The 26,950-nt window shown below is 54.0% G+C and overlaps 2 protein-coding genes across 11 annotated transcripts in view; both read right to left on the bottom strand.

The window, feature by feature from the left end:
- The window catches only part of LOC127059034 (dnaJ homolog subfamily B member 2-like), a 108,695-nt gene extending 97,920 nt beyond the window's left edge, over positions 1 to 10,775 (bottom strand). For 7 of the 10 annotated variants that reach the window (XM_050969669.1, XM_050969660.1, XM_050969662.1 and 4 more), the window contains exons 1-5: positions 10,684 to 10,775; positions 3,739 to 3,840; positions 3,068 to 3,177; positions 2,079 to 2,132; positions 1,512 to 1,622 (exon numbers count right to left, since the gene is read on the bottom strand). In XM_050969669.1, the coding sequence (XP_050825626.1) occupies positions 1,512 to 1,622; positions 2,079 to 2,132; positions 3,068 to 3,177; positions 3,739 to 3,812 (349 nt within the window). In that variant the 5' untranslated portion in view covers positions 3,813 to 3,840; positions 10,684 to 10,775. Of the gene's footprint in view, positions 1 to 20; positions 756 to 1,511; positions 1,623 to 2,078; positions 2,133 to 3,067; positions 3,178 to 3,738; positions 4,261 to 10,683 lie in introns of those variants that run through there. The other 3 variants (XM_050969671.1, XM_050969661.1, XM_050969668.1) reach the window with 3 other exon arrangements.
- Positions 10,776 to 22,089: 11,314 nt separating this feature from the next.
- On the bottom strand, positions 22,090 to 26,879 carry LOC127059039 (tubulin alpha-1D chain). Its single transcript, XM_050969678.1, has 4 exons — positions 26,807 to 26,879; positions 24,962 to 25,184; positions 24,428 to 24,576; positions 22,090 to 23,176 (listed from the first exon to the last, which is right to left on the bottom strand). Exons 1-4 carry the CDS (start codon positions 26,807 to 26,809, stop codon positions 22,193 to 22,195), a joined length of 1,359 nt encoding a protein of 452 aa, XP_050825635.1. The 5' UTR covers positions 26,810 to 26,879; the 3' UTR covers positions 22,090 to 22,192.
- Between the last annotated feature and the right edge of the window lie 71 nt (positions 26,880 to 26,950).

Raw genomic sequence — 26,950 nt, 5'->3', positions numbered from 1 at the left:
CCCACCCCCCAGCCTTTTACCTGCGCCACCCTTGCGTTCACTGAATGCAATAGAATAGCTTGTTATTCAGGGAGATGGTCCAGGGGAACCAGGGAATCAGGGAACCAGGCCTCTCCAGACTCTCCTGAGTCTGGAGAGGCCTGGTTCAAGGTTCTGCTCTACCTCTGACTCCCTGGGGCAAGTCACTCCCCTGCGCAAGGCAGATAACAGTGGTGCTGCTGCACAGGGGTTGTGAGGATAGATACAGGAAAGAGTGGGAGGTGCTCCAGGACTGCAGTGATAGGCCGGGTAACAATGATCCCTGCCTTTGTACTTTCAGTTCCCCAGCCAAGCAAAGCATCAGGATTTTAGCAGGAGAATCAGCCGAGACCAGAGCAAACGAAAGCCAATGTCCAGTGCAGCCAGGTATAGAATAGCACAGAGGAAGGGTGGTGTCAGCATCCCTGCTTCGCTGGGGAGGTCACTGCAGCACAGAGGTGGGAAGCGGCTGGCCCAAGGTCACACTGAGGCAGGTGCTTTGTTTGGTAAAGCGACGGTTAAGAGTGGGTTTGATTCCAGTCTGTAAGAGTCTCGCTGGGGAGGAGATTTGTGACACCAGCAGCTCTTTAGGGTAGCAGAAAGGAGATCCAGGGACTGGAACCTGAAGCACTGCAAATTCAGACTAGAAATGAGGCGCATTTTGACAGTGAGGGTAATTCACCATTTGCAGAACTTGCCTGGGGCTGGGGTGGATTTTCCATCACTTGCCATTTTTGTCATAACTGGATATTTTGTAAATGAGATGCTGTGGCTCACGAAGGAGTTACGGGCTTGATAGAGAAAGTTCTGGGGGAGATTTTCTGGCGTGTGCTAGGCAGGAACTCAAACTAGACCATCATAATGGTCCCTTCTGGCTTGAAACTCTATAGAGGGGTGAATTTTTTGGTTTATTTAGAAAATTTCATGATTTTTTTTTATTTTTAATTTTCTGTCTTCCCCTTCTCCCTCTCCCTCCCCACCTCAGTCTTCCCCATGTTACCTTTTTGCCACCAGGTCACTAAAATGAATCCAGCCTAGGGCTTTCTTGGCAGTTTTGTCCTTTGTTTTCTTTTCCTTTTACCTCTCTGTAACTTTTCAAAACTTCCCCTGTGTCGGAAGTGTCACTGTGGCAGACTTCCAGCATCTCATTCTTTTACCACTTTGTCACTTTTTAAAACTTTCTCAACTTTCAAAAAGAAAAAAGTGGGAAAAAACCTTCATCATCTTTCCTTCCCTTTCATTCAGTGGGGAACAGGAAAGAAACAAAACCCAGAAATTTAAAAATATTTTGGTTTATGTGAAACAAAGCAAAGGAAAATTTTCAATTCAAAACAAAATGGAATGAAAATATTTATTTCATCTTGAAATTTTCCCTTGAATAATTTAATTGAAATTTCATTTTTGACAAAATCTCATTTTTCATCAGGAAAACTTTTCCATCCAAAAATTGCCATCAGCTCTACCCAAGAGAGCTGAGTGGGGTTAAAACTCACCATAGAAAGGATCTCGTCCCCCAAAGAACTCTCTGAGGATGTCACGGATGATGGCAAAGTTGAAAGCAAATCCAGGGGCTCCGTCTTCAGCTCTGCATCCCCCAGGCCCTGCTGGGGAAAGGCAGAGACAGGAAATGGCAAACGCGGCGCCAGGCCCTGGAGCCGGCCCTCGAAAGAAATGAGAACAGGAAACAAACAGGACACCCTGCTTGGGGCTGCCAAGGCTGGGATCCCGTCTCTCCTCACCACAGAGCTCTGGGGCCGGGAGAAAAGGTCCTTGAATGCAATGCTCATCTGGAACGTGGCTGTGGAAACGTGGCCCCTCCTCCCTCGGCCGATGGGCTCCCTGTGGCTATTTGCAGGTGGACAGAAGCAAACATTCTGTGCCTTGGGCTCCTGCTAGCCCTGCAGAGCCAGCCCAGCCTGGGGAGAATGAGCCGGGGTCCATTCTGGTTTGTGCGTCACCAGCAGAATTGGGAGCAAAGTTCCAACGGCAGGGACAAATTCTGGCCTAAGAGAAGCCAGAGGATTGGGTAGATGTAGCTGAAGGCAGGGTGGGTCACTCACCTGCCCCCATGAGCCCGTCCTTGCCATAGCGGTCGTAGAGGTCGCGCTTGCTCTCTGGAAGGGAGAAGGAGCATGAGGTCACCCAGCCCACCTTCAGCTGAGTCCGGACACAGAGACCCTTTCACCAGGCTGACCCCCACCCCAGTACTGAGCCAGAGGGGCCCTGCCTGCAAATGGGGAAGCAGCCGGAGAAACAGACATGGGACTGCCACAGGCTGGCCTGGACCAGCACCGATGCCAGTGCTCCCTGCCCACCTCTGGGAGGCACTTTGTAACCGCTGCGCTAGCCGCCATGGAAATACCTAATGTAAACGGACACTGGGTGAATGGTGCCAGGGCTGCGCTGTGTGCAGAGGTGCTACCAGGCGGGATTCCAGCATGAGAGGGAGCTTTGGGTTCTGCGCGTGGGGCCTATGGCATCTGAACTGGGTGCCCCGCAGCTAACCACAGGCAGGGATTGGGCCTGGCAGAAGGATGCCCCGTGGCACGGCTGCAGGGTAACGTTCGTCTCTGGGGCCTGCGTTGGAGGGGAAGGGAGAGCCTGGCATGATGAGGCCAGAGAGGGTGGCTCCCCACCCGCTCCAAGAGGTGTCCCCAGGGAGTTGTGTGGAGCACTGGGGTGCCCCAGAGAGACAAGGTGGGTGAGATAATATCTTATTGGGCCATCTTCTGTCGGTGAAGGAGACAGGGACCGGAAGCAGAGCTCTGTGGAGCTCGAAGGCTTCTCTCGCCCCGACAGAAGCTGGTCCAGTAACAGATCTCACCTCCCTCACCTTGTCTCTCTAATGCCCTGGGACCAGCATGGCTACAGTAACGCTGCACCCGGAGGAAGGAGACAGACACCGAGAGTGTGAGGCAGAAGCTGCTGCTCCAGCAGCCGCAAGGAGCACAACACAAGTGCAGCGAGGAGCGTGGGAACATCAAGGACCCGCAATGAGCCGAGTGAGGGTGGGTGGCTGGAGAAGGGGACGGGTGGGCAGGCCCCTTACTGTCTGACAGCACTTCATACGCCTCCGTTATTTCTTTGAACTTCCGCTCGGCGTATTGCTCGGTCTCTGGGTTTTTATCCGGGTGCCATCTCATTGCTGCCTTCCTGTACCTGCACAGGGCCCAGAGAGACAAGCAGTTACACCTGGCCATGCCCCGTTGTTAGGTGCTGTGCAGCCCCTCAGAGCCCCCCCTAGGTACCGACTCCTGCTGCGGAAAGCCCAGCAAGTAGAATTCCCTTTAGCTGCCCCTGTCTCCTAGCCCCTATGGGATTCTTACCGCCTCCTCCCCTGGAGTTTACAAGGCCAGCTCGGGACCCCAGCTGACCCCTGCCCTTCTCCACCCTGGTGACTCACACCCACCTCAGTAAGGAATGCGCCTTTCAGAGCAGGCTCCTTTGAACACGTCTCAATGCTCCGTCCCAGTGTTGTTCAAATGGTCACTAGCTCGAGTCACACCCCACTTACCAGTGGAGCTGTCCTACCCCAGGAGCCCCTCTCCTGTCTCTGTCACAGCTGAGAGCTCGTGAGGTGCTCTCAGAGCAGAGAGACCAGGAGAGACCTCCAGTTCCCCAGGGCCAGGCGGAGAACACTGGCAATCGCAGAGAGAGGCAGCAGGAACCAAGCCATCGGGGTGCGTGGGGAAAGGGACGCTCCAAGGAAGGGAGACTTACGCCTTTTTGATGTCCTCGTCAGAGGCGTCCTGGGGAAGTTCCAGCAGTTTGTAGTACTCCCCCATGGTGACCATCTGTCCTGTGCAGGGGCCAGCTGGGCAGCTGGGGAGGAGAAGCAGCCAGAAATTGGGGCGTGTCTCTGGAGATGCAGCCAAAGTCTGCAGGCCTGTGGTTAGTAGTGGTCATGGCCATTCCTGTGGCTGGCCAGCTCCATGCAGAATGGCAGCAGCTGCATGCTGTCAATACCTGGCCCTAAGGCGCATGGGACAGAACAGTTAAGGAGACGTACCAGCCAGCTTGTAAGCCCCAGAGAGAACAGACTCTGGTAGCCTAGATCCTCTCCAGCTGTGAGCTGTCGTACTCCCCTTGAGTTCAGTAGGACTCTGCTGATTGACTCACACCATCGTTAGTCCTTCTGTAGCACAGAGCCCTTCACCCGATCTCCCTTCCTCTCCCTGCACCCTCCTAGCCCTGTTACTATCTGTCTGTCTTGAATCCCTGTTTGTCCAAGTCTGTCTCTGTCCAACTCACAGACACACTTATTTGTCCACTGAATGGTTCAGTTTTGTTCTGTTTCACACTCAGTCCAGCCAGCAGTCTCTGGGTCACACCCCGATACACAGGCCCACCCACCCTGGCCATCTGTCTTGATGCCCCAGCATCAGGCATCTCCCTTCATGCATGTTAAGGCCAGGCTGATCTCCAGGATGACCCTGGACAGAGAATTTCACAGCCCAGTACCTTGTGGCAGAGCTGGAACATTTGCTCTTAGAAAACAGCATCTTGATTTCATGGCTCCACATGACGGAGCATTCATAGAATCATAGAATATCAGGGTTGGAAGGGATCTCAGGAGGTATCTAGTCCAACCCCCTGCTCAAAGCAGGGCCAACCCCCAACTAAATCATCCCAGCCAGGGCTTTGTCAAGCCTGACCTTAAAAACCTCTAAGAAAGGAAATTCCACCACCTCCCTAGGGAACCCATTCACGTGCTTCACCACCCTCCTAGGGAAAAAGTTTTTCCTAATATCCAACCTAAACCTCCCCCACTGCAACTTGAGACCATTGCTCCTTGTTCTGTCACCTGGTACCACTGAGAACAGTCTAGATCCATCCTCTTTGGAACCCCCTTTCACTTAGTCGAAAGCAGCTATCAAATCCCCCCTCATTCTTCTCTTCTGCAGACTAAACAAGCCCAGTTCTCTCAGCCTCTCCTCATAAGTCATGTGCCCCAGCCCCCTAATCATTTTTATTGCCCCCTGCTGAACTCTTTCAAATTTATCCACATCCTTCTTGTAGGGTAGGGCCCAAAACTGGACACAGCACTCCAGATGAGGCCCCACCAGTGCCAAATAGAGGGGAATGAAGTCCCTCGATCTGCTGGCAATGCCCCTACTTATACAGCCCAAAATGCCATTAGCCTTCTTGGCAACAAGGGCACACTGCTGACTCATATCCAGCTTCTCATCCACTGTAACCCCTAGGTCCTTTTCTGCAGAACTGCTGCCTAGCCACTCGGTCCCTAATCTGTAGCAGTGCATGGGATTCTTCCGTCCTAAGTGGAGGACCCTGCACTTGTCCTTGTTGAACCTCATCAGGTTTCTTTTGGTCCAATCCTCCAATTTGTCTAGGTCCTTCTGTATCCTATCCCTACTGTCACGGAGTCACCGGGCGATGCTCTGGAACTGCTCCCCACCAAGCCAGGCAGGACTTTGGGGAGCCTCCTCTCCCTTGGAGCAGACTTGTTCAGGGCAAGAAGCTCACACAGCTTCACCTCCTGGGTCTCTCCTTGGAGCATTTAGCATCCTCTGCCCCTCCGTGCGCTTCCCACAGCGAGTCCACCCCAGCGGGGTCCTGGGGAAGCCACCGGGTTCTGCACCCCCACTTTGCAGTCAGACGTGACTCTCCGCCAGCCAGTAACACAGAGGTTTATTCGATGACAGGAAGAGGGTCTAAAACAGAGCTTGCAGATACAGCGAACCGGACCCCTCGGCTGGGTCCATTCTGGGGGGCAGTGAGCCAGACCCCCAGGTCTGCCCTCCACCCTTGACCCCAGCCAGCTCCAGACTAACAACCCCTCCCAGCCCCTCCTCTCTCCTCAGCCCCTTTCCCGGGCCAGGAGGTCACCTGATCCCTTTGTCTCCAACACCTTCAGCTGGCACCTTTGCAGAGGAGGGGCCCAGGCCATCAGTTGCTAGGAGACAGAGTGTCAGGTATTTAGGTGCACTGGCCCTTTGCTCTGCCAGATACTTAAGAACTGCCATGGGGACACTGAGGCACCAAGAGAGTATTCAGAGAAAACATTAAGAACTTTCCCAGTTCGTCACATCTCTCCCTCCTTTGAGACTGAACTGAGCGAGGTCACTCCAGCCAGTGACCTGGGGAAGTTCGAACCCACCAACGTTCCCATGGATGCCCCAGCATCTCTCCCATTCCTTGGTGTGAGTTACACCAGGACAGTCCAGTCTCACGCCCTCCCTTAGGTCGGGTGTTCTTGATGGCACTTTCAGGCCGCATGTGGGAAGGTTTATGCAGCTTGAACCCTTTTGCTACCCCAATACCTCTGGGGTCCAAACTGGGACGGGGTCTTCTCCCAGCACTTAAGAGCCCCCATCTTGGCCTTGGCCAGGTCTGGGCTTGGGCAGCCACTTCCCACTTTGTGGCCCAGACACAACACCTCTGCCGTCCCACCTTACACTTTCCAGCTTTTAAGGTCAGTCCCACCTCCTTGAGGCAGCCCAGCCCCCTCTTCACCTGGGACACCTGTTCCTCCCAGATCTGGCTAAAGATGCACATGTTATCAGTGTCTGCCAGGGCCAAGTTCTCCATCGCCCTCTGCTTGTCTAGAATCTCCCCAGGCCTAGGCATGGGGTCGGCATTGGACACTGTGATGGCTTTAAGCTTCTGATAGCCCCCATAAAACCAGATCATCCTGTCTCCCTTGGGGATCAGCCCCACGGGTGAGGCCCATGGGCTGTAAAACGGCTGGATCCCATCTAAAGCCAGCAGGTCCTTGACCTCTCTCTCCAGGTTCTGTGCTGCTTTCCCAGTGACTCTGAATGGGAAACACCTGATGGGGAGATTGTCTCCCACCTCAGGGAAGAGATGCCCCGGGGGTCTTCCCCCTTCTTCATCCAATCCTCCCTCTTCAGGTTCAGGGGTCCCCTCACTCTCCTCCCATCCAGCAGCTCGAACGGGAAGAACCCTGTGGATTCCTGGGGCACCACCAGCTGCCTCCCGATTCCCCCCAGTTCTACTTCCCCTTGGGGAGCCCATTCCCGGTACAGGAATCCCTTCTCCTGCAGGACTCTGTCCCTGCAGCCTTCCCCAAGGGGGTTTGCAGCGCTGTGGCCAGCAAGTTCCCTCAGCTTCTCCAAGGAGGGATCCCTCTGCAGCTCGGTCTGGGATTCAGCAGCTGGGGCAGGGAGTGGGACCTGCTCCCTCTCGCTGGCTGGGCCTGGGGTCGCAGCCCCCCTGAGCCCTGTCCCTGGTAGCTCCCTCCCTGCTGTGTAATCACTTCCCAGCAGCGCGTCTGGACCAGGCAAACCTGTTTGGCAGCTGACCTGCCCTGCCTGGGTGTCCCCGCACTCAGCTGGGGTCTCAGCTGCCCCCGTGCTCAGCACTGCCATTGCTGTCCCAGTGGGGCCAGGCAGCGAGCTCTCTGCTCTGGTCACAGCATCAGAGCCAGCGTGAGCCCCCTCTCCGGTGTGCAGGGGGGCAGGGAGCATCTCTCCCTCCCATTCAGCCCCAGGGGGCTGGTTATAGGTAGGCACGTATCCTGAGCCCTGCAGCCCCTCCCCCCTGCCAGCCAGGTCATTTGCATTTTCACTGACCATTTCCATCCTAGCCAATTGGTTCCCTGGAGTTGAATTCAAACCCTCGGCCGTTACAGGAGCGGGGCCTGGATCCTGTCCCATGGGGAGACAGTCACCCCCCAACAGGGCCTCCCAGCAGATATCCTGGAGAACCCCAACTACCAGCCAGCCCAACCCCTCCTGGGTCTGCACAGGGATCTGGGCCATAGGCAGGGCGAGGGGCTTCACCGCAGGGAACTTCACCCAGGTCCCACAGTCCCTCAGCATCTGGGGCTGCACCACCACAGTTCTCTCTGTCCCAGGGTCTTGCCCCCGCAGGCTTGTTTCCCCACTGACCCCTGGGCAGCCCCCTATGTCTCTCTGCTCCACCATCACCAGTCCACGCTGCTGCTGCTTCTCCTGCAGCTTTTCCTCGGGCTCTTGCTTTCTCTCACGGTCCTCTCGCTCTCTCGGGCTCTGCTCCCATCCCATCCGTCTCCAATCTCCTGATGGGGAACCCAATCGTGAAGACCCTCGTCTGATTGGGGACCAGACTCCCAGGGATGCCTGGCTGATGCTCCAGCTGCTCTCAGATCCTCTTGTAGCCCCATCTGGGCCAGGAATCTGCTCCTCAGAGCGGTCCTTCTCCTCCAACTGCACGATTAACTGTGCCTTGGTGAATTTCCCCATGCGTAACCCTCTCTTTGTGCACAGGATCATAATGTCCTTCTCAAGGAGATGGTGATAGGCCATCACTTCACCGTTCCCAAGTGGCTCTGGACTCACAGGCCTGTGTGCTCTTGGCTCCCCCATGGTTTCCAGGAAGAACCCCTGGTGTGCCAGCCCTTCTCGTGATCACCACCTCTTTGCCAGGGTCGAGCTGCAGACTCCTCCGCCCCGGGACTGCTCCTGCAATCCCCCGGGGAACCCTGCTACTGCAAAAATCCTTCTCTCTCCCAGGGTCGAGCGGCAAGCTCCTCCGCCCCTGAGACTGCTCGCTGCAATCCTCAGGGGGACCCCGTTACTCCAACAGTCCTTCTCGCTGGTCACACACTCCCAGAGGTTAACTGCCCCCTGAAACCGTCCCACTCTGAGCCTTCAGCACGCCTGGTCCTCATTATCCCTCCTTTGTTTTACTGCTCCCCAGTCACTTACTGCAAGCAGCGCCATTCACGGGGTGCAGTACGTCCCGCCGCTGCCACCAGTTGTCACGGAGTCACCGGGCGATGCTCTGGAACTGCTCCCCACCAAGCCAGGCAGGACTTTGGGGAGCCTCCTCTCCCTTGGAGCAGACTTGTTCAGGGCAAGAAGCTCACACAGCTTCACCTCCTGGGTCTCTCCTTGGAGCATTTAGCATCCTCTGCCCCTCCGTGCGCTTCCCACAGCGAGTCCACCCCAGCGGGGTCCTGGGGAAGCCACCGGGTTCTGCACCCCCACTTTGCAGTCAGACGTGACTCTCCGCCAGCCAGTAACACAGAGGTTTATTCGATGACAGGAACAGGGTCTAAAACAGAGCTTGCAGATACAGCGAACCGGACCCCTCGGCTGGGTCCATTCTGGGGGGCAGTGAGCCAGACCCCCAGGTCTGCCCTCCACCCTTGACCCCAGCCAGCTCCAGACTAACAACCCCTCCCAGCCCCTCCTCTCTCCTCAGCCCCTTTCCCGGGCCAGGAGGTCACCTGATCCCTTTGTCTCCAACACCTTCAGCTGGCACCTTTGCAGAGGAGGGGCCCAGGCCATCAGTTGCTAGGAGACAGAGTGTCAGGTATTTAGGTGCACTGGCCCTTTGCTCTGCCAGATACTTAAGAACTGCCATGGGGACACTGAGGCACCAAGAGAGTATTCAGAGAAAACATTAAGAACTTTCCCAGTTCGTCACACCTACCCTCCAGCATATCTACCACTCCTCCCAGTTTAGTGTCATCTGCAAAACTTGCTGAAGGTGCAGCCCACGCCATCCTCCAGCTCATTAATGAAGATATAGAACAAAACCTGCCCCAGGACCAACCCCTGGGGCACTCCGCTTGAAACCAGCTGCCAACTAGACATGGATCCATTGATCATTATCCCCACCCCCCGGCCCCTCTGCGACCTGCTCCACACTTAATTCCTCGGGCTGGTGGAAACTTTCCATTTCCATTCCATGGGAATGAAAACAAACCACATTTTCATGAAGCAACATTTTGCAGAAGAAGAATTGTTTCAGGTCACATAAAGTGCTCGGTTTGGATAAAACTGAGACGTTTGCCTCCAGTTTTTTTACTTTTTTTAATTAAATAAATTTTGGGATTAAAAGTCACTTTGAAACAAAAAAAACAGAATGTGCTGTTCTTATCAGAACACTTTTTTCAATATTTTTCTAAACAAAATTTTGTGAAAATCCCCATTCCTGTGAAAAGTTGGGAGTTCAGCCAGCTCCATTAATCCCCCTCACTGGTACAAATTTGCGTCTTACTTCTTATCTGAACTTTCCTGACTTCAGCTTGTAGCCAGTGGATTTTGTTCTGTCTTTCCCTGGTAGATTAATGAGCCAGAAATCCCCTCGTGTAGATACTTACAGGGCACGATCAAGTCACCGTGTGATCACCTCTTTGATAAACCACAAAGACTGAGCAACCTCAGTGTAAGGTTTCCCAGACCCCAGATTCATTTGTGTAGATATTGCCTGAAACGTCTCCAGTTCTCAATACCAGACCGGTATGCGGCCCATCAGAGTGGTCGCGACAGTGGAGGGTGCAGCTGAAAGGGGCTACTGGCTGCCAGCACAGAGCTCTTGGATCCAAAGAGCCTCACAAGTCTCATTATAGCCAGTGGCTCTGCCATGCACCCTCTTTCAGGCTCAGCAGAAGGTTCAACTGAGCCCTTTGATTTAGAAAAAAACAGTCTGGGTCCGTGGGGCTCCCTGTGCTAGGCTGGGTGTGTGGCACGTCAGAGCTTACCCTCGTGCACTGAGGGCTTTGCCTGCTGGTGAAGGCGGTGTGAGGGCTGGGGTGTTGGTACAGGCTGGGGGTGTTGGAGGCAGGAGAAGGAGCTGTGAGTGTGACCCTCCGACAGGGCAGGCTTTAGGAAGTGCGGGGCCCAATTCTAACAGTTTCGACGGGGCCTCAGCAGGGATGATTTAAAAAAAAAAACACGTGGGGCTTGTACTCACCAGGTGGTGCTCCGAGTCTTCGGCGGCTCTTTGGCGGTGGGTCCTTCACTCACTCCAGGTCTTCAGCGGCACTGAAGGCCCCACCGCTGAAGTGCTGCTGAAGACCCGAAGTGCTGCCAGGTGAGTAAAAATTAAAAAGGTGCCTCTAGCCAGGGAAGGGATTCTCACTGGGTGTGGGGCCCTCTTAGGCGCAGGGCCCGATTTGGGGGAATTGGTAGAATAGGCCTAAAGCTGGCCCTGCCCTCCGAGGGACAGGGCTGCTTGGGCAGTGTTCCCTGGAGTGGTGCATGGGGCTTTCTGGGCCGTTTGGTTCTGCTGCGTTCCAGAGGGAGAGGACTTGGTGGGTATTCTTTGTGAATGAACAAGATAACACCAAGAATAGGCCTCACCCGGTTCACTGATTGCCCTTCCTAACAGAACCAAGCCTGCTGGGCCCCAGATTTTGGCTAAGTTCTTGAGCCAAAAGGACAACAGTCCTCTCAGGAGGAGGTATTAGAACACCCTGCCTTCTGCTCAGTGCCCACCCAGTTTATACATCCCAGGATAACATGAGCCTTTTTTGCCAGCGCATCGCACTCAGAGCTCATAGAACCATAGAAATGTGTGGCTGGAAGGGCCCTCGAGAGGTCATCTAGTCCAGCGCCCGGTGCTGAGCCAGGGCCAGGTAACCCTAGACCATCTCTGACAGGGGTTTGTCCAACCTATTCTTAAAACCTTCCAGCGATGGTGGAACACGCTGCTGCGGCTACCCAGAGCTGTGAGCCCCTGCATGACCTCTCTGCCTCAGTGAGTGTGAACTTTTCTGATGATTAGACAGTGTCAGCTCTCTGCCACGCCAGCCTGTCCTCCTCCCCAGCACACTCCTGCAGCCTCTCCCGCCCCAGATCTTGCCAGGCAGGTAACAAGCAGGGGGCCATCGCAGAAGATATTAAGTTCTCTAAGGAGTCAGCACGTCCCAGTTTATTACTTTAACTGGGGTGAATGCACCCGCCCCTTCCACTCCAGCCCTGAACTGGATTCTAGTAAAAGTAAAACAAGTTAATTCATAAAATAGCCTGGATTAAGGCTCTGTCTACACTTCAGATGCTATAGCTGGAGCTGCACTGCTCTAGCGCCTCAGTGTGGACACTTACCACAGTGGTGGGAGGGGATCTTTCATCACTGTCGTAAATCCACCTCCCTGAGAGCTGGTAGCTGGGTTGATGGAAGAATTCACAGAGATGTGATGAGATAAATCTTGTGACTGAAATGCTGGTACCAAGGAGTATAGCTTGTCAGGGAGGAGAGGCACAAAAAGGGGGAGGAGGGGTTGCATTATCCATCAAGAATATATGCACTTGTTCTGAGAGCCAGACGGAGGTGGGAGGCAAGGCAGTTGAAAGTCTCTGGGTAAAGATAAAAGGGGGGAAATGGCGTGACATCATGGTAAGAGTCTACTATAGCCCAGCAAATCGGGAAGAATAGGTGGATGAGGCATTTCTGGAACAAATAATGAGGGATTTGAACTATCCAGACATCTGTTGCAAAAGTAATAAAGCAAAACAGAAAATGTCCAGTCAATGTTTGGCACCTGTTGAAAACAACATTTTGTTTTAGAAAGTGGAGGAGGTACCGGGGGGACAGCACTTTTCACTTGAGTCTTTCCAGCAGGGAGGAGTTGGTAGCGAATCCGAAGGTGGAGGCAGTTTGGGTGACAGTGACAGATTTCATGATTCTGAGGAAAGAAGGAGCGAGAGCAGGACAATGGACTGTAACAGACTCAGAGAACTGGGAGGTGAGGTCCCATGGGAAGACGATCTAAGGGAAAAAGGAGTTCAGGAGAGCTGGCAGTTTCTCAAGGAGACAGTACTAAAGGCACAACGGCAACCTACCCCGAAACAAAACAAAGATGGGAAGAATAGTAAAAGAGCAGTATGACTCCATCAGGAGCTCTTTAATGACCTGAACATCAAAAAGAGAACCCCACACAAAGGGGAAAGATGCCAAATTGCTAAGGAGGAGCACAAAGGAATAGTACAAGCTGGAACAAATGATTGAACAATCAGTTTGAAAGAACCCAGACAATAAAAGGGTTCTAGATGTAAGCAGAGTCAGGATGAGCTCTACCCTGACATCTGGTGGTGAAATATGGGGAGTGTGGAAAGGAATTCCAGGTATTTGCATTGGCACACCCACCCCACCTACCATAGCCCACGGCAGCCTGGGATGGTTATTTTGACAGCTCTGGGATCCCCAATTTCTTTGTTATTGGGGCAGGAGGAATAAAGTGTTGTCACCCTGATTATGTGAATGAGGAACTATGAGACTGTTTTATGACAGAGATGTCTCAGTATCAATTAAGTGACACTTGCTAGACAAGGGACATGGGTTCCAAAACCCAGTGAATTGAGAGAGGTTGGGGACTGGGATGTGTGTGCCTGATGGTATGGGTCCCTTCTGAGGGCCTGGAACACCAATTGCACATCCTCCTCTCTCCGCTGTTAAAGAGTAGAGCTAATTTTGATTCCAATAGGAGTCCATCTAGAGGTGGCTGAGCTGAATTCACGTTGGGCCAATGGTGCACCAGCACTGGGGCTCCCCTACTACGAGCTGAAATCACTAAAAGAGCTAAGCTTACTGAGCTGAGATCACGGAGTGCTGTGTTAACTAGTGGGGGAGCCTGAAGACCTATCGCTAAGCGGCTGGCAGAGCGGAGAAGTTTGCAGCATGTTGGAGCAGCCCATGGAACAGTGAGCGGAGTGGAGTGGTTTGCAGGGACGGCTGGCATGGCTCACGGGTCGGCTGGAGGAGCAACACAGCTGGTGTGGTGGAGCTGGTCGTGGTGAAGGCTGCAGCTGAACTCCTTGGAGAGGCAGAGCAGTTGGCCCTGGCCCACGTAAGATGCCCCTTAACACTCTGTGTGGCCCCCCCCCCCCGCATTTCCACCCAGGCTGGGGGGGTAAAACTCTGCAGATAAACTTCTGAACTCTGGAGTGGCACTGACCAGAGACTTTTGGGTTGTTGGGCTTTGGAGTGATTGGACTTAAGATCCTAAGGGGAAAAGGACATTGCCAAACATACTTGGAGGTGGGTTTTTGCTTATGGTTTGTGTTATAACCCTGTTTGTGGTGTTTCTCCAATGGGATGCCGCATTGTTCCCTCCTTTATTAAAAGGAATTTGCTACACTCAGACTCCGTGCTTGCGAGAGGGGAAGTATTGCCTCCTAGAGGCTCCCAGGGGGGTGTGGTATGTAAGTGTCCCAGGTCACTGGGTGGGGGCTCAAGCCGGTTATGCATTGTGTTATTGAAACAGAACCCCTGGATACTGAACCCGGCCCTTATTGCTGCCAACTCAGAGGGGCAGAAGGGTTACATAAGTAAAAACCAACATGGATTTGCCAAGAACAAATCATGGCAAACCACCTCCCTTCCTGGGTCACTGGCCTGGTGGCTGGGGGAAGCAGTGGACGTGATCTATCTGGATGGCAGTATGGCTTTTGGCACAGTCCCACATGACATTCTCCTAAACGAACTAGGGCATGGGGTCTAGATGAAATTCCTGTCTGGTGGGTGCACCACTGGCTGAAAGGCCGCACCCTAAGAGTAGTTATCCAGGGTTCATTGTCAAACTGGGAGTGTGTATCTAGGGGGGTTCTGCAGGGGGCAGTCCTGGGTCAGGTATCATTTAATATTTTCATTCACAACGTGGATAATGGAGTGAAGAGGCTGCTTATGAAATGTGCAGATGACCCCAAGCTGGGAGAGGTCACAAGCACTTTCGAGGCAGGATCAGGATCCAAAGCGACCTCAATCTGCTGGCAATGCCCCTATTTATACAGCCCAAAATGCCGCTAGCCTTCTTGGCAACAAGGGCACACTATTGACTCATATCCAGCTTCTCATCCACTGTAACCCCTAGGTCCTTTTCTGCAGAACTGCTGTCTAGCCACTCGGTCCCTAGTCTGTAGCAGTGAATGGGATTCTTCCATCCTAAGTGCAGGACTCTGCACTTGTCCTTGTTGAACCTCATCAGGTTTCTTTTGGCCCAATCCTCTAATTTGTCTAGGTCCTTCTATATCCTGTCCCTACCCTCCAGCCTATCTACCACTCCTCCCAGTTTAGTGTCATCTGCAAACTTGCTGAGGGTGCAGTCCACGCCATCCTCCAGCTCATTAATGAAGATATTGAACAAAACCGGCCCCAGGACCAATCCTGAAACCAGCTGCCAACTAGACATGGAGCCATTGATCACTACCCATTGAGCCCGACAATCTAGCCAGCTTTCTATCCACCTTATAGTCCATTCATCCAGCCCATACTTCTTTAACTTGCTGGCAAGAACACTGTGGGGGACCATATCAAAAGCTTTGCTAAAGTCAAGGAATAACGCACCACCTGCTTTCCCCTCATCCACAGACCCAGTTATCTCCTCATAGAAGGCAATTAGGTTAGTCAGGCATGACGTGCCCTTGGTTAATCCATGCTGACTGTTCCTGATCACTTTCCTCTCCTCTGAGTGCTTCAGAATTGATTCCTTGAGGACCTGCTTCATGATTTTTCCAGGGACTGAGGTGAGGCTGACTGACCTGTAGTTCCCTGGATCCTCCTTCTTCCCTTTTTTAAAGATGGGCACTACATTAGCCTTTTTCCAGTCATCCGGGACCTCCCCCAATCGCCATGAGTTTTCAAAGATAATGGCCAATGGCTCTGCAATCACATGTGTCAACTCCTTTAGCACCCTCAGATGCAGCGCATGGGTTTACTCTGCGGCCAGGGAGATTTAGGTTAGAGATTAGGGCTTTGGCTACACCACCACTTTTGTTTATAACACTTTTGTTGGTCAGGGGTGTGAAAAAAACCACACGCCTGACAGACATAAGTTTCACCAACAAAAGCGCTGGTGTGGACAATGCTATGTTGGCAAGAGAGGGTCTCCCACCGACGCTGCTACCGACGCTTGTTGGGGGTGGTTTAATAATGCTGACGGGAGAGCTCTCTGCTGCCGGCAAAGAGCGTCTACACGGCAGACTTTACAGCGGCGCAGCTGTAGTGGTACACCATACTGCTGTCAGGTCCATAGTTTAGACATCGCCCTAGGAAAATCTTTCTCTCTGGGTAGTTAAATTCTGGAATAGGCTCCCAAGGGAGGCTACGGAATCCCCATTAGTGACCCTCGGTACGCCCTTATTCACACCATAACACATTACTGGAATCAGATCAGTACAAAATATGCCTCGTGAGCTATCGCCTGAAAGCTAATAACGCGCTGGTTATTCGTATCCGTGTAAAATGCAAGTGTTAATGTTCCATGTGAAGTTAGGAATTCTCTCTGTTTGATGTTACTTGGCCATGTTTAAGACACGACAGGCCAGCCTAGGTAAAGGCGATAAACAGGGCTGTCCTAGACAGAGGAATGTGGGTTTACCTCCGTTTACATATTAGCAGTAAACAAAGCCCACTTGGGCTCCTGCCTGGATCTAGGGGTCATAGTGGACCATAAGCTAAATATGAGTCAACAGTGTGATACTGTTGCAAAAAAAGCAAACGTGATTCTGGGATGCATTAACAGGTGTGTTGTAAACAAGATACGAGAAGTCATTCTTCCGCTCTACTCTGCGCTGGTTAGGCCTCAGCTGGAGTATTGTGGCCAGTTCTGGGCACTGCATTTCAAGAAAGATGTGGAGAAACAGGAGAGAGTCCAGAGAAGAGCAACAAGAATGATTAAAAGTCTTGAGAACATGACCTATGAAGGAAGGTTGAAAGAATTGGGTTTATTTAGTTTGGAAAAGAGAAAACTGAGAGGGGACATGATAGCAGTTTTCAGGTATCTAAAAGGGTGTCATAAGGAGGAGGGAGAAAACTTGTTCACCTTAGCCTCCAATGATAGAACAAGAAGCAATGGGCTTAAACTGCAGCAAGGGAGGTTTAGGCTGGACATTAGGAAAAAGCTCTTAATTGTCAGGGTGGTTATACACTGGAATAAATTGCCTAGGGAGGTTGTTGAATCTCCATCTCTGGAGATATTTAAGAATAGGTTAGATAAACCTCTATCCGGGATGGTCTAGACAGTATTTGGTCCTGCCATGAGGGCAGGGGACTGGACTCGATGACCTCTCGAGGTCCCTTCCAGTCCTAGAATCTATGAATCGAGCCAACCTAGCCGGGATTATCCGAACCCTGAACTCGAGAGACAATGAATTATTAACACAGCTCCTGCACCCCAAAGAGACACAGGAGACTGAATCCCCAGCACGCCTGGCATGTAAACCAGAGGCAGGACCTTTGGAAATATAAGGAACAGAGAGTGACTCCATCTTTATCCTTCATTTAAGGAGACAAAGAATTCTTCTCTTGGCAGCCCTCTGTTAAGACTGCCTTTTTTATGCTTACCTCTGGGCTTTTGTCACCTACCCTGGAACCTAGCTTAGAGCCCTCCTCGCTAGGTTTCTGAGTCTGTGTACTCCATCTCCTCCCACCTCCTGCCTGGAACAGAATCCCATGGTCACGGAAGCCAAAGCCCTCCCATGGACACCATCTGCACAGCCATTTGTTCATCTGCAGCACACGTGGGCTCCTGCCTGGCCCTTGCCCTCAACCAGGAGGCTGGACAAGAACAACCTGTGCCCCTGACTCTCAGGCAGTTGGTATCTACAATAATCTACAAATCAGTTTCACTTCCTTCCAGACTGTAATTCGCCATCATGTACGTACGACCTACATTTTTTGTTCCTAGATGTGTGACATTGTGATTGGCCATATTAACCCATGTTGTTGGATTGTGCCCAGCTGTCCAACCAATCCAGATTACTCCGTGTAGGGGGTCGGTCCTTGTCACTATTTACCACCTCACCCCAAGCTGTACATCATCTGGAAACTCTCTGAGCAATGATTGTTTTTCTTCTGAATCATTAATAAAAATATTAGATAATGGGCTAAAAACCAGCCCCCAGGGACCCCACTATCTAGTTATTCTACATTAACAGTTATACCTGTTTCATAGAGCTGGAAGAGACCTTCAAAGATCATTGAGCCCAGCCCCCTGCCTTCACTAGCAGGACCAAGTACTGATTTTGCCCCAGATCCCTAAGTGGCCCCTTCAAGGACTGAACTTACAACCGTGGGTTTAGCAGGCCAATGCTCAAACCACTGAGTTACATTTTGAGATCTATCAGTTAGCCAGTTTTTACTCCTTTTAATATGTGCTGCACTGATTTTACACAGTGCACATATTTGAATCAATGTTGTGCAGTAATGAGTCAAGTGCCTCACACACATCCATATGTAGTGGGTCAACACCAATCCCTTTTTCAGACCCACTTGTAACCTTGTCAAAGAATGATCTCAAGTTTGTCTAACAAGACCTGCTTTCCAGGAAACTATAGTGACTGGTCTTAATTACCTGGTCATATTGATAGTGTCATATCAGCTGTTCAATAATTTTCCCTGGGAGTGATGTCAGACTCACTGACCTAGAGTGACCTGGGTCATCTGTTTACCCTTTTTAAATAATTACACAACTTCAGCTTTCTTTCAGTCCTCTTGAACTTCTCCAATTTTCCAAGCCTTACAAAAAATTAATACCATTGATTTGGAGAGCTCCCCGGCCAGCTCTTTTAAAACTCTTGGGTGCAAGTTATGTTGATTTGCTGATTTTAAAATGTTTAGCTTTGGTAGGTGCTGTTTAACATCTTCCTTCATTACCAATGAAAAAGCAAGTAAGTGATGGTCATGTATAATTTGGAGACATCGTTCAGCTTGTTTTGAGATACAGCCCCGAAATATTTATTGAACACTTCTGCCTTTTCTACATCATTATTGACAGTTTTACCACTCCGTCTCGAGATGGGCCCATACCATTGCTAATACTAGTGTATAAACTTCTTCCCCTCTTTAAGCCAATTGGCCATAGATGTTTTGTTGATACTCTGGGTGAGATCTGACCAGCCGCCCTCGCTGAGGTTCTAAGACGTGCTGGGGAGCTGTAGCCCATAGCCCACAGGCCAGACCCACCCCTGTCCTGGCAGGGGAGGCCTGCTGGGGTGGGGAGCTGTTGAGCTCACCGTTGGCTGAGGTTTATGACCCTTCCCAGGGCAGAGCGTGGGGCCAGGCTCCCTGTAGGCTGAGGGTATTAGGCCCGTGTCCAGGAGACCAGCCCTTGTCTGACCCTCGTGCTTCTTGCTACATCCCTTTTCCCCTCTCTGCTCTGCACCAATTGCATCAGGCACTCTCCAGTCACCAGCTGTTCCCTTCCCCATCCCCCGTCCAGCTCTTCCCTCTCCCAAGGCATCTCAGCGCTTGCTGGGATCCCCACCGCTCTACCTTAGTGCATCAGGAGAGGTCTGCACTGCCCTGCCTGCAGGCGCCCTCGGCGGTACACGGGGGTGCAAGGCAGGTGCTCACCAGCAGCCCATCACACTCCTCCCCTGCTGACTGGCAGGTGCTGCAGCCAATGGAAAGCTCAGGCTGATTGTGATGTCAGGGCAGTGCACTAGGAGGTTAGACACTATTGATGTGCCACTGGAAGAGTCATAGAGGGGACGGCCAGGAGGGACCTTTAGATCACAGAATCTGACCCCCCCAGCCCTGGCCATTGCATTTCACCCCGTCACCCCTGCCTGGAGCCCAGGGACTTGTCCGGCAAAAGCATCATCCAGGAAGGCACGAGGCCCAGTGGGAAGCCAGCCAGCCAGTTGGCAATGCCCGTGGCTAATCACCCGCGCTGTTAATTTGTGCCCCGTTTCTCGTTAGAATTAGTCTGGTTTCAGCTTCCAGCCGTTGGCTCTGGTTCTGCCCAGCTCCACTAGACTAACGAGCCCGTTAGCACCCGCTGTGTTCTCCCCCGAAGGTCCTGACACACGCAGGCAAGTCACATCTCCAGCTTCATCTAAACAGATGGAGCTCTGCAAGCCATTAGTGCTGGCCCTCAGTCCTCTCTGGGGCTCTTTTCTGCCCCAGCTCCAATTTTTCTACATCCCTAGAGAGGATCCTCCTTTCAGTTCCTTGTGGGGGTCCCCCTCACTGTTAACCCTTTCACTGCTAACGTGTGTTACTGTTTTTATTTATTATCCAGACATTGCGCTAGTTGTGCATAACCCCTGACATACACATGCTCCGTCGGGTCACACAGGGCACCTAGTCCTGAGCCCCCAGAGACACTGAACATGCTCTAAGGCCTCTTGAAATTCACAGCACTCAAGGCCAGGTTGTTATGTGAACTAATAGGTTCTAGGCTGGTAGATTTGTGGAGCTGGAAATTATTGTACTGAGCCTGGATCTTCTGCCTTGTGTTTCTAGCACACCTCTCTCCTTGGGGTGGAAACGCTAGGTCGGCCACTGCTGGGGTGTGCTTGATGAGAGCCAACAGGCACGGCTCCAGGACGCTCCCAGAGTCCCCCTGGCACGGACAAGGTGCTGTTCTGAGGGCGCTGGCGCTGCTGGAGTCCCAGGTGAGCATGGAGGGGGCACGGCCAGACACCCAGCACATACGGCACTGATAGGGGTGGGGAGGCTGACGTCCCTTGTGTGAGGCTCCTAGAATGAGTGGGGGAGGGAATAGCTTCTATTGGGCCCGTTTCTGAGGGTGAGAGAGACAGAGCTCTGCCTCAGGCCTGTGAAAGCTGCTCTCTCTCACCTACATTAGTGGGGCCAATCAAAGCTATTCCCTCCCCCCCTTGTCTCTCTAACATCCTGGGACTCACACGGCTGCACCCCGGCTCTCCTAGAACGGGCTGTCCCGTTTCTGTAACCTCTCCATGGGTGGTTTCAAAGCGGTTAGAGTCCAGCAGCCGTTCTCCCAAGAGCACAGTTGCTAGGAGCCAGGAGGCATTGGGGGAAAGTCTCCCTCTGACAGAGGCACTCGGCCTGGGAGACAGAGGAGAGAAGGGGTGGAGAGCACTTAGGTTAAAGGAAAAGAGAAACAGGAAAGGATGCTGGCAAACAGCCATCAGTCCTGTGGGGGTCCAAGCTCTCAGGATTGGCCCCTGCAGCGCTCTCCCTCCCTCCCGGCTGACAATGTCTTCACTAACGGCTGTCCAGCGGATAGGGAAGCTCAGGCGGACTCTCCCGCCCAACCTGACTGCCTCATGGAAGGAAATGCCATTGCCAGATGGGCTCCCTGTGGATGGCGTATGAGTCAAAGGTCAGGAGCAGACCTCTCCCCTCCCACTGTATTCTGAAGGAGTGAACCAGGTTCCAAGGTGCTAGGCTACCGAGAACATGGACATTTAATGGATACAGTCAGTCCTCTCATCACCAGTATCTGTGTTGTACGAGATCCCGTGTGAAAGGTATCGGAGGTGACATGGGAGGCAAAGGGAAAAGCAGAGATGGACGAGAAGACCTGGGAGAGCAATGAAGAGACCAGGGAGGGTTATTTCTTAGCAGCACCACGGAGGAGGGTTCCACGTCCCCAGCCAATATATAGTGTTGGATTGGGCCCATGATCTTCGGGGCCCATGATCTTCGGGGCCCATGGGCTGGCCCCAGCACCCCAACCCCAGGGATCTACACATCCCACTGGTTTCCCTCTTCCCCTCCATCTGATTCTCCCTGTCACTCATGACCCAGTCAGCATTTGTGACAAAGTGGGACTGTTCTTAATGTTTCCTCTGAATACTGTGTGGGTGCCTCAGTTTCTCCTATGCATTTCTTAAGTCTCCAGTGTAAATAAATGGCCGACACTGTCTCCTGGCAACAAATGGCGGAGGCCCTTCCCCCCTGCAAGGGGATGGCTAAAGGAGAACAAAGAGATCAGGTGACCTCCTGGCCTTGGAAAGAGACAAAGGCCAGAAAGGAGGGGCTGGAGGATGGGAAGTGAGGGCAGACGTGGGTGTCTGCCTTGCTGGGCCCCAGAATGGACCCAGCTGTGGCGTCCCGTTCTCTGTACCTACAAGCTCTGTTTTAGACTGTGTGCCTGTCATCGAATAAACCTCTGTGTTACTGGCTGGCTGAGAGTCACGTCTGACTGTGAAGTGGGGGTGCAGGACCCTGTGGCTTCCCCAGGACCCCGCTGGGGCGGACTCGCTGTGGGAAGTGCATGGAGGGGTCAGACCCAGGGAGTGAAGCCATGTGAGCTTCTTGCCCTGGAGACAGTCTGCTCTGAGGGAGAGGAGGCTCCCCAAAGTCCTGCCTGGCTTTGTGGGAAGCGGTTCCAGAGCATCGCCCAGGGACTCCGTGACACCATTGTCTAGGGTTACGGTCTGTGTATCTCACCAGGAGCCCCTCGCACAAAGCTCTGTGCCAGGGGATGGGACAATGGCACAGCAGTTCCATGTCGAGCTAGTGAAGTGCACTTGGGCAGCTGGCAGATTGTCAAGTTTAGCCTGGCTGATAACAGGGATTGCGTCCACGTCCTTCCAGTGGCTGCGCCAGGCATGGGACGAAGGGGCACAGCTCAGATTGGGAACAGGTAAATGGATGCAGCAAACGTGACTGGAGGAACTGTTTTATTTAAGGTGGACAGTTGTCCCAAGTGCATCAGTGAGGAAGACATGAGCCTCTTTCCCAGCCGTCCAAACAGGACATTTACCCTCTAGTATTCATCACCTTCCTCTTCCTCTCCTTCTCCATCCACACTGTCTGTCCCCACCTCCTCGTAATCCTTCTCCAGGGCAGCCATGTCCTCCCGGGCCTCGGAGAACTCCCCCTCCTCCATGCCCTCTCCCACGTACCAGTGCACAAAGGCTCGCTTGGCATACATCAGGTCAAACTTGTGGTCCAGCCGAGCCCAGGCCTCGGCAATGGCTGTGGTGTTGCTCAGCATGCACACGGCCCGCTGCACCTTGGCCAGGTCACCGCCAGGAACCACAGTGGGAGGCTGGTAGTTGATACCAACCTTGAAGCCAGTTGGGCACCAGTCTACGAACTGGATGCTGCGCTTGGTTTTGATGGTGGCAATAGCAGCATTGACGTCCTTGGGTACCACGTCACCACGGTACAAGAGGCAGCAGGCCATGTATTTGCCATGGCGGGGGTCACACTTCACCATCTGGTTGGCTGGCTCAAAGCAGGCGTTTGTGATCTCAGCCACCGAGAGCTGCTCATGATAGGCCTTCTCTGCAGAGATGACGGGGGCGTAGGTGGCCAGTGGGAAGTGGATACGGGGGTAGGGCACCAGGTTGGTCTGGAACTCAGTCAGATCCACATTGAGGGCACCATCGAATCGGAGGGAGGCAGTGATGGAGGACACAATCTGACCTATCAGCCGGTTCAGGTTGGTGTAGGTGGGGCGCTCGATGTCCAGGTTCCTGCGGCAGATGTCATAGATGGCCTCGTTGTCTACCATGAAGGCACAGTCCGAGTGCTCTAGGGTGGTGTGGGTGGTCAGGATGGAGTTGTAGGGCTCCACCACCGCAGTGGATATCTGCGGCGCTGGGTAGATGGAGAACTCCAGCTTGGATTTCTTGCCATAGTCAACGGAGAGACGCTCCATCAGCAGGGAGGTGAATCCGGAGCCGGTGCCACCCCCGAAGCTGTGGAAGATGAGGAAGCCCTGGAGCCCCGTGCACTGGTCGGCCTGTGGGGATCCAGAAAAGAGAGAGGGCTCAGCCTGGGAACGGGGCAGTCAGCTGGAGTGAGATGGGTGTCTCTCTCCCAGGCCTTGTAGCAGAGCAGCCTGTATTGCTCAGCACCCTGCCAGTCGTCCCACCCGCTGTGCAGCGGGACCCCAGGATTTCACAGCTTTGCTGTGCGATGGCAGGAGGGCTCCAGAGGGCTTTCGATGCTCAGGACCCCAGGGGGGAAGGTGAATGGGTTCCAGCAGAAAGAGATTTATGGAAAATGTGTCAGCTTCCAGGACCCTCGTCCTGACTCACTCTCACCCACTCTCTGTCTTTCACCCCTTGCCTGTCTTTAGCCTGACTCTTAAAAGCCTCCTCACACACACCCCCAACTCGCCCTTCTGCTCCCAGAGCCCCATTACTAACCCTCACTTTAATCTCCTTCTCACCACTCTGGGTCCGGTGCTTCTCTCTGCCAATACCGCTAACCTCCCGGCTCACCAGGGAGCTTGCTGGTGTGAGTTAGGGTGGCACCAGCACGACTTCAGCATTGGATGCGGAGTAGCGCCAGCACTGCTGAAAGCAAGAGGCTGGATACACAGAGCCTTTCCACCGATTCCTTTTCCTGTGTGGATGGGGAACTCATCCCCTCTCATCGTCCCCCGTCCCAGGCTTTCCCATCCTGTGCCTCCCATGCCAGAGCCTGTCCTGGAGCTGCACTTCTCTGCCTCTTCTCTGAAAGCAGTTTGGGGTCCCCTGCCCCAGGAGTGACAGGAACTGTTCTAGCTCCCTTGGGAAGGGGTGAGCACAGCTCCAGCCAGTGCCTGAGACAGCCTGAATTCACTGCACACACTCGGGCACTGGAGTTCCCCTGCACCCTGAGGGCACAGACAGAGCCCAGATGAAGGCTGCTTTAGCAGGTCACCATGACTCCGAGGCCGCGCCTCACTGCCATACCATAGGGCAGATTCTAGCCGTCCTCGTCTTCCAGACTGAGGTGTAGCCTGGGGACGCAGTTGCAGGTCTCCAGCTAGATTCAAGCAGAGAGGCCACTCGACTCCAAGTGGATCCCTGCATGCTGGGACCTGCAGACTCCACGGCCCAGGTGCATGTTGCCCCAGGGTGATGGAGGAAGCTGGTGGTGAAGCCAGCAAATGTGTGGGCAGCAGAAGCTGATTGTGCTCCCTCACCATCCAACCACCGCTCGGCATTATCTCCACTGGGAATCCAAGAGCTTCCCAGACCCCTGCCTGCCCCAACATCTTTACCAGCTTCCGGATCCTGTCCAGCACCAGGTCGATGATCTCCTTGCCGATTGTGTAGTGCCCACGGGCATAGTTATTGGCAGCATCTTCCTTGCCGGTGATGAGCTGCTCTGGGTGGAAGAGCTGGCGGTAAGTGCCGGTCCGAACCTCGTCTGGAATTCACAGCACAGCCCGGTTAGCGCCCGCCCCTCCCGGAGGGACCTCGGTGCCTCACCTGAGCAGGGCTGCATGGGTTAGCGAGTGAGAACTGAAGGGCTCACGTAGCTTTGTTCCTGTGACACTGACCAACCCGCAGACCCTGACGTTCCTGCCCTAGATGTGTGTTGCCCCTGCAGCCCCACAAAGGGCTCATACACCTGCTCTGTGCCATCTGATTCCAGAGGGTGGCCCAGGGAGTCAGAGCCTGTCACACCCAGGCCAGAGGTGCTGCGTGGCTCAGCGGATTGTGACTGTTGCATGCAAACTCTGAGACAGGCCCTGCTTGCACAGGGATCACTAGCCCCCAGCCCCATCCCTCCCCCGGCCTGCAGTGCTCACCGATCACGGTGGGCTCCAGGTCCACGAAGACGGCCCTGGGGACGTGCTTCCCGGCGCCCGTCTCGCTGAAGAAGGTGTTGAAGGAGTCGTCCCCTCCCCCGATGGTCTTGTCGCTGGGCATCTGCCCGTCCGGCTGGATGCCGTGCTCCAGGCAGTACAGCTCCCAGCAGGCATTGCCAATCTGCACGCCGGCCTGGCCGACATGGACGGAAATGCACTCGCGCTGGAGGCGAAGAACAAGGAACCGTGGTGGGACGGGGGGCCCAGCTGCTGTCTGTGGGGCATGTGGTCCTAGGACAGGACCTGCAACCCTTCACTACAGACAGTCTCTGGGTTTGAGGGATCCTGACACCGGGGAGGGCCACCCGCCATCCCCGCACCACTCAAACTGGGCTCGGGGGGGGGGGGGGGGGGGGCAGGGAAAGATTGGCCGGCTGCCTGGGCATCAGAAAACCTGCTCACTGTTGTTCATTGGTGTGATGAACTAGGAATGTGCTTAATGTTTTCTCTGAATACTGTGTTGGTGCCTCAGTGTCCCCATGGCAGTTCTTAAGTATCTGGCAGAGCAAAGGGCCAGTGCACCTAAATGCCTGGCACTCTGTCTCCTAGCAACTGATGGCCTGGGCCCCCCCTCTGCAAAGGTGCCAGCTGAAGGTGTTGGAGACAAAGGGATCAGGTGACCTCCTGGCCCGGGAAAGGGGCTGAGCAGAGAGGAGGGGCTGGAGGGGTTGTCAGTCTGGAGCTGGCTGGGGACGAGGAGTGAAGTGCAGACGTGGGGGTCTGGCTCACTGCCCCCCAGAATGGACCCGGCCGAGGGGTCCGCTTCTCTGTACCTACAAGCTCTGTTTTAGACCCTGTTCCTGTCATCGAATAAATCTCTGTGTTACTGGCTGGCTGAGAGTCACGTCTGACTGTGAAGTGGGGGTGCAGGACCCTGTGGCTTCCCCAGGACCCCGCCTCGGAGGACTCGCTGTGGGGAGCGCACGGAGGGGCAGAGGATGCTGAATGCTCCAAGGAGAGACCCAGGAGGTGAAGACATGGGAGCTTCTTGCCCTGAACAAGTCTGCTCCAAGGGAGAGGAGGCTCCCCAAAGTCCTGACTGGCTTGGTGGGGAGCAGTTCCAGAGCATCGCCCGGGGACTCCATGACAATTGGCCTCTCCACAGTCCTGGTGCTGCTTCCTCCAAGTCGCTAGCTGCAGCCCAGGCCTATCTTTCCTCTCCATCCCTCTGCCGTTCTGCCTCTCGGCCTGGCTCAGGGACCTCATTCCTCACGCTCGCCCCACATCTGGCCCCTCCTGCTGCATTCCCCTACAATTCCCCCTTCCCACCAGCCGCACGGATCCAGCCTCCGTCACCTCTCCTCTCTGGCCTCCCTGCATCTCCCCACTCCCCAGGCTACCTCCTTTCTGGCCCCTCTCCCCCTTCTCTCCTCCCTTCTCTGGCTGAGACCACAGGCAGGCTCCCTCCCCTCCACACGGCCCCGCCCGCCTGCGTCTCAGCCCCACTCCAGCGTGCACGGCCCCAGCTTGTTCTGGCTCCTTTGCCTACTCCTGAATTTGTGTCATCTGCACCCCCTTCCCCGCCCCAGCCAGCAACAGCCGCTGGACTAGCACCCACCAAGCGCTGTCCCTCCTGTGACACCTCTGAGCTCTGGAGCCCGCCTGCTCCTGCCCACACTGCTCACCTGGGGCTTTAGGGGCCGGGACTGATCCCCCCGTACAGCTCCCTTACATCTAAACCCTCCCAGGGCACCACGGGAACCAGGGAGCTGCTTCTCCCTAGCCTGGGACTGCCCCCCACTCGCCCTGTGGGGACAGGCAGCCCCCGTCCCAGGCGGGACTCACCATGCTGCAGAGGTTCTTCGATCCGACAGCAACGGGCTCGGAGGACGAAGGCTGAGAACAGAGCTGCTCTGAGCTGCACCTTTTATAGTAACTGGGAGGGAGGGTTTGTTGTTAGTAACAGCTGTGGTGGGATGGCTGTGCAGG

This window comes from Gopherus flavomarginatus, chromosome 10, assembly GCF_025201925.1.
Source record: "Gopherus flavomarginatus isolate rGopFla2 chromosome 10, rGopFla2.mat.asm, whole genome shotgun sequence".
Taxonomy (NCBI): Eukaryota; Metazoa; Chordata; order Testudines; family Testudinidae; genus Gopherus; species Gopherus flavomarginatus.
The sequence above is the reverse complement of the archived record's forward strand: the minus strand, read 5'-3'. Positions and strand labels throughout refer to the sequence as shown.

What these genes read in the sequence shown, in the direction of transcription:
- LOC127059039 (XM_050969678.1), bottom strand. An exon ending in CCTGGAGCCCACCGTGATCG is followed by an intron (nt 24,577 to 24,961) that starts GTGAGCACTGCA and finishes TGTGAATTCCAG; the next exon opens with ACGAGGTTCGGACCGGCACT. An exon ending in TGGACAGGATCCGGAAGCTG is followed by an intron (nt 23,177 to 24,427) that starts GTAAAGATGTTG and finishes GGATCCCCACAG; the next exon opens with GCCGACCAGTGCACGGGGCT.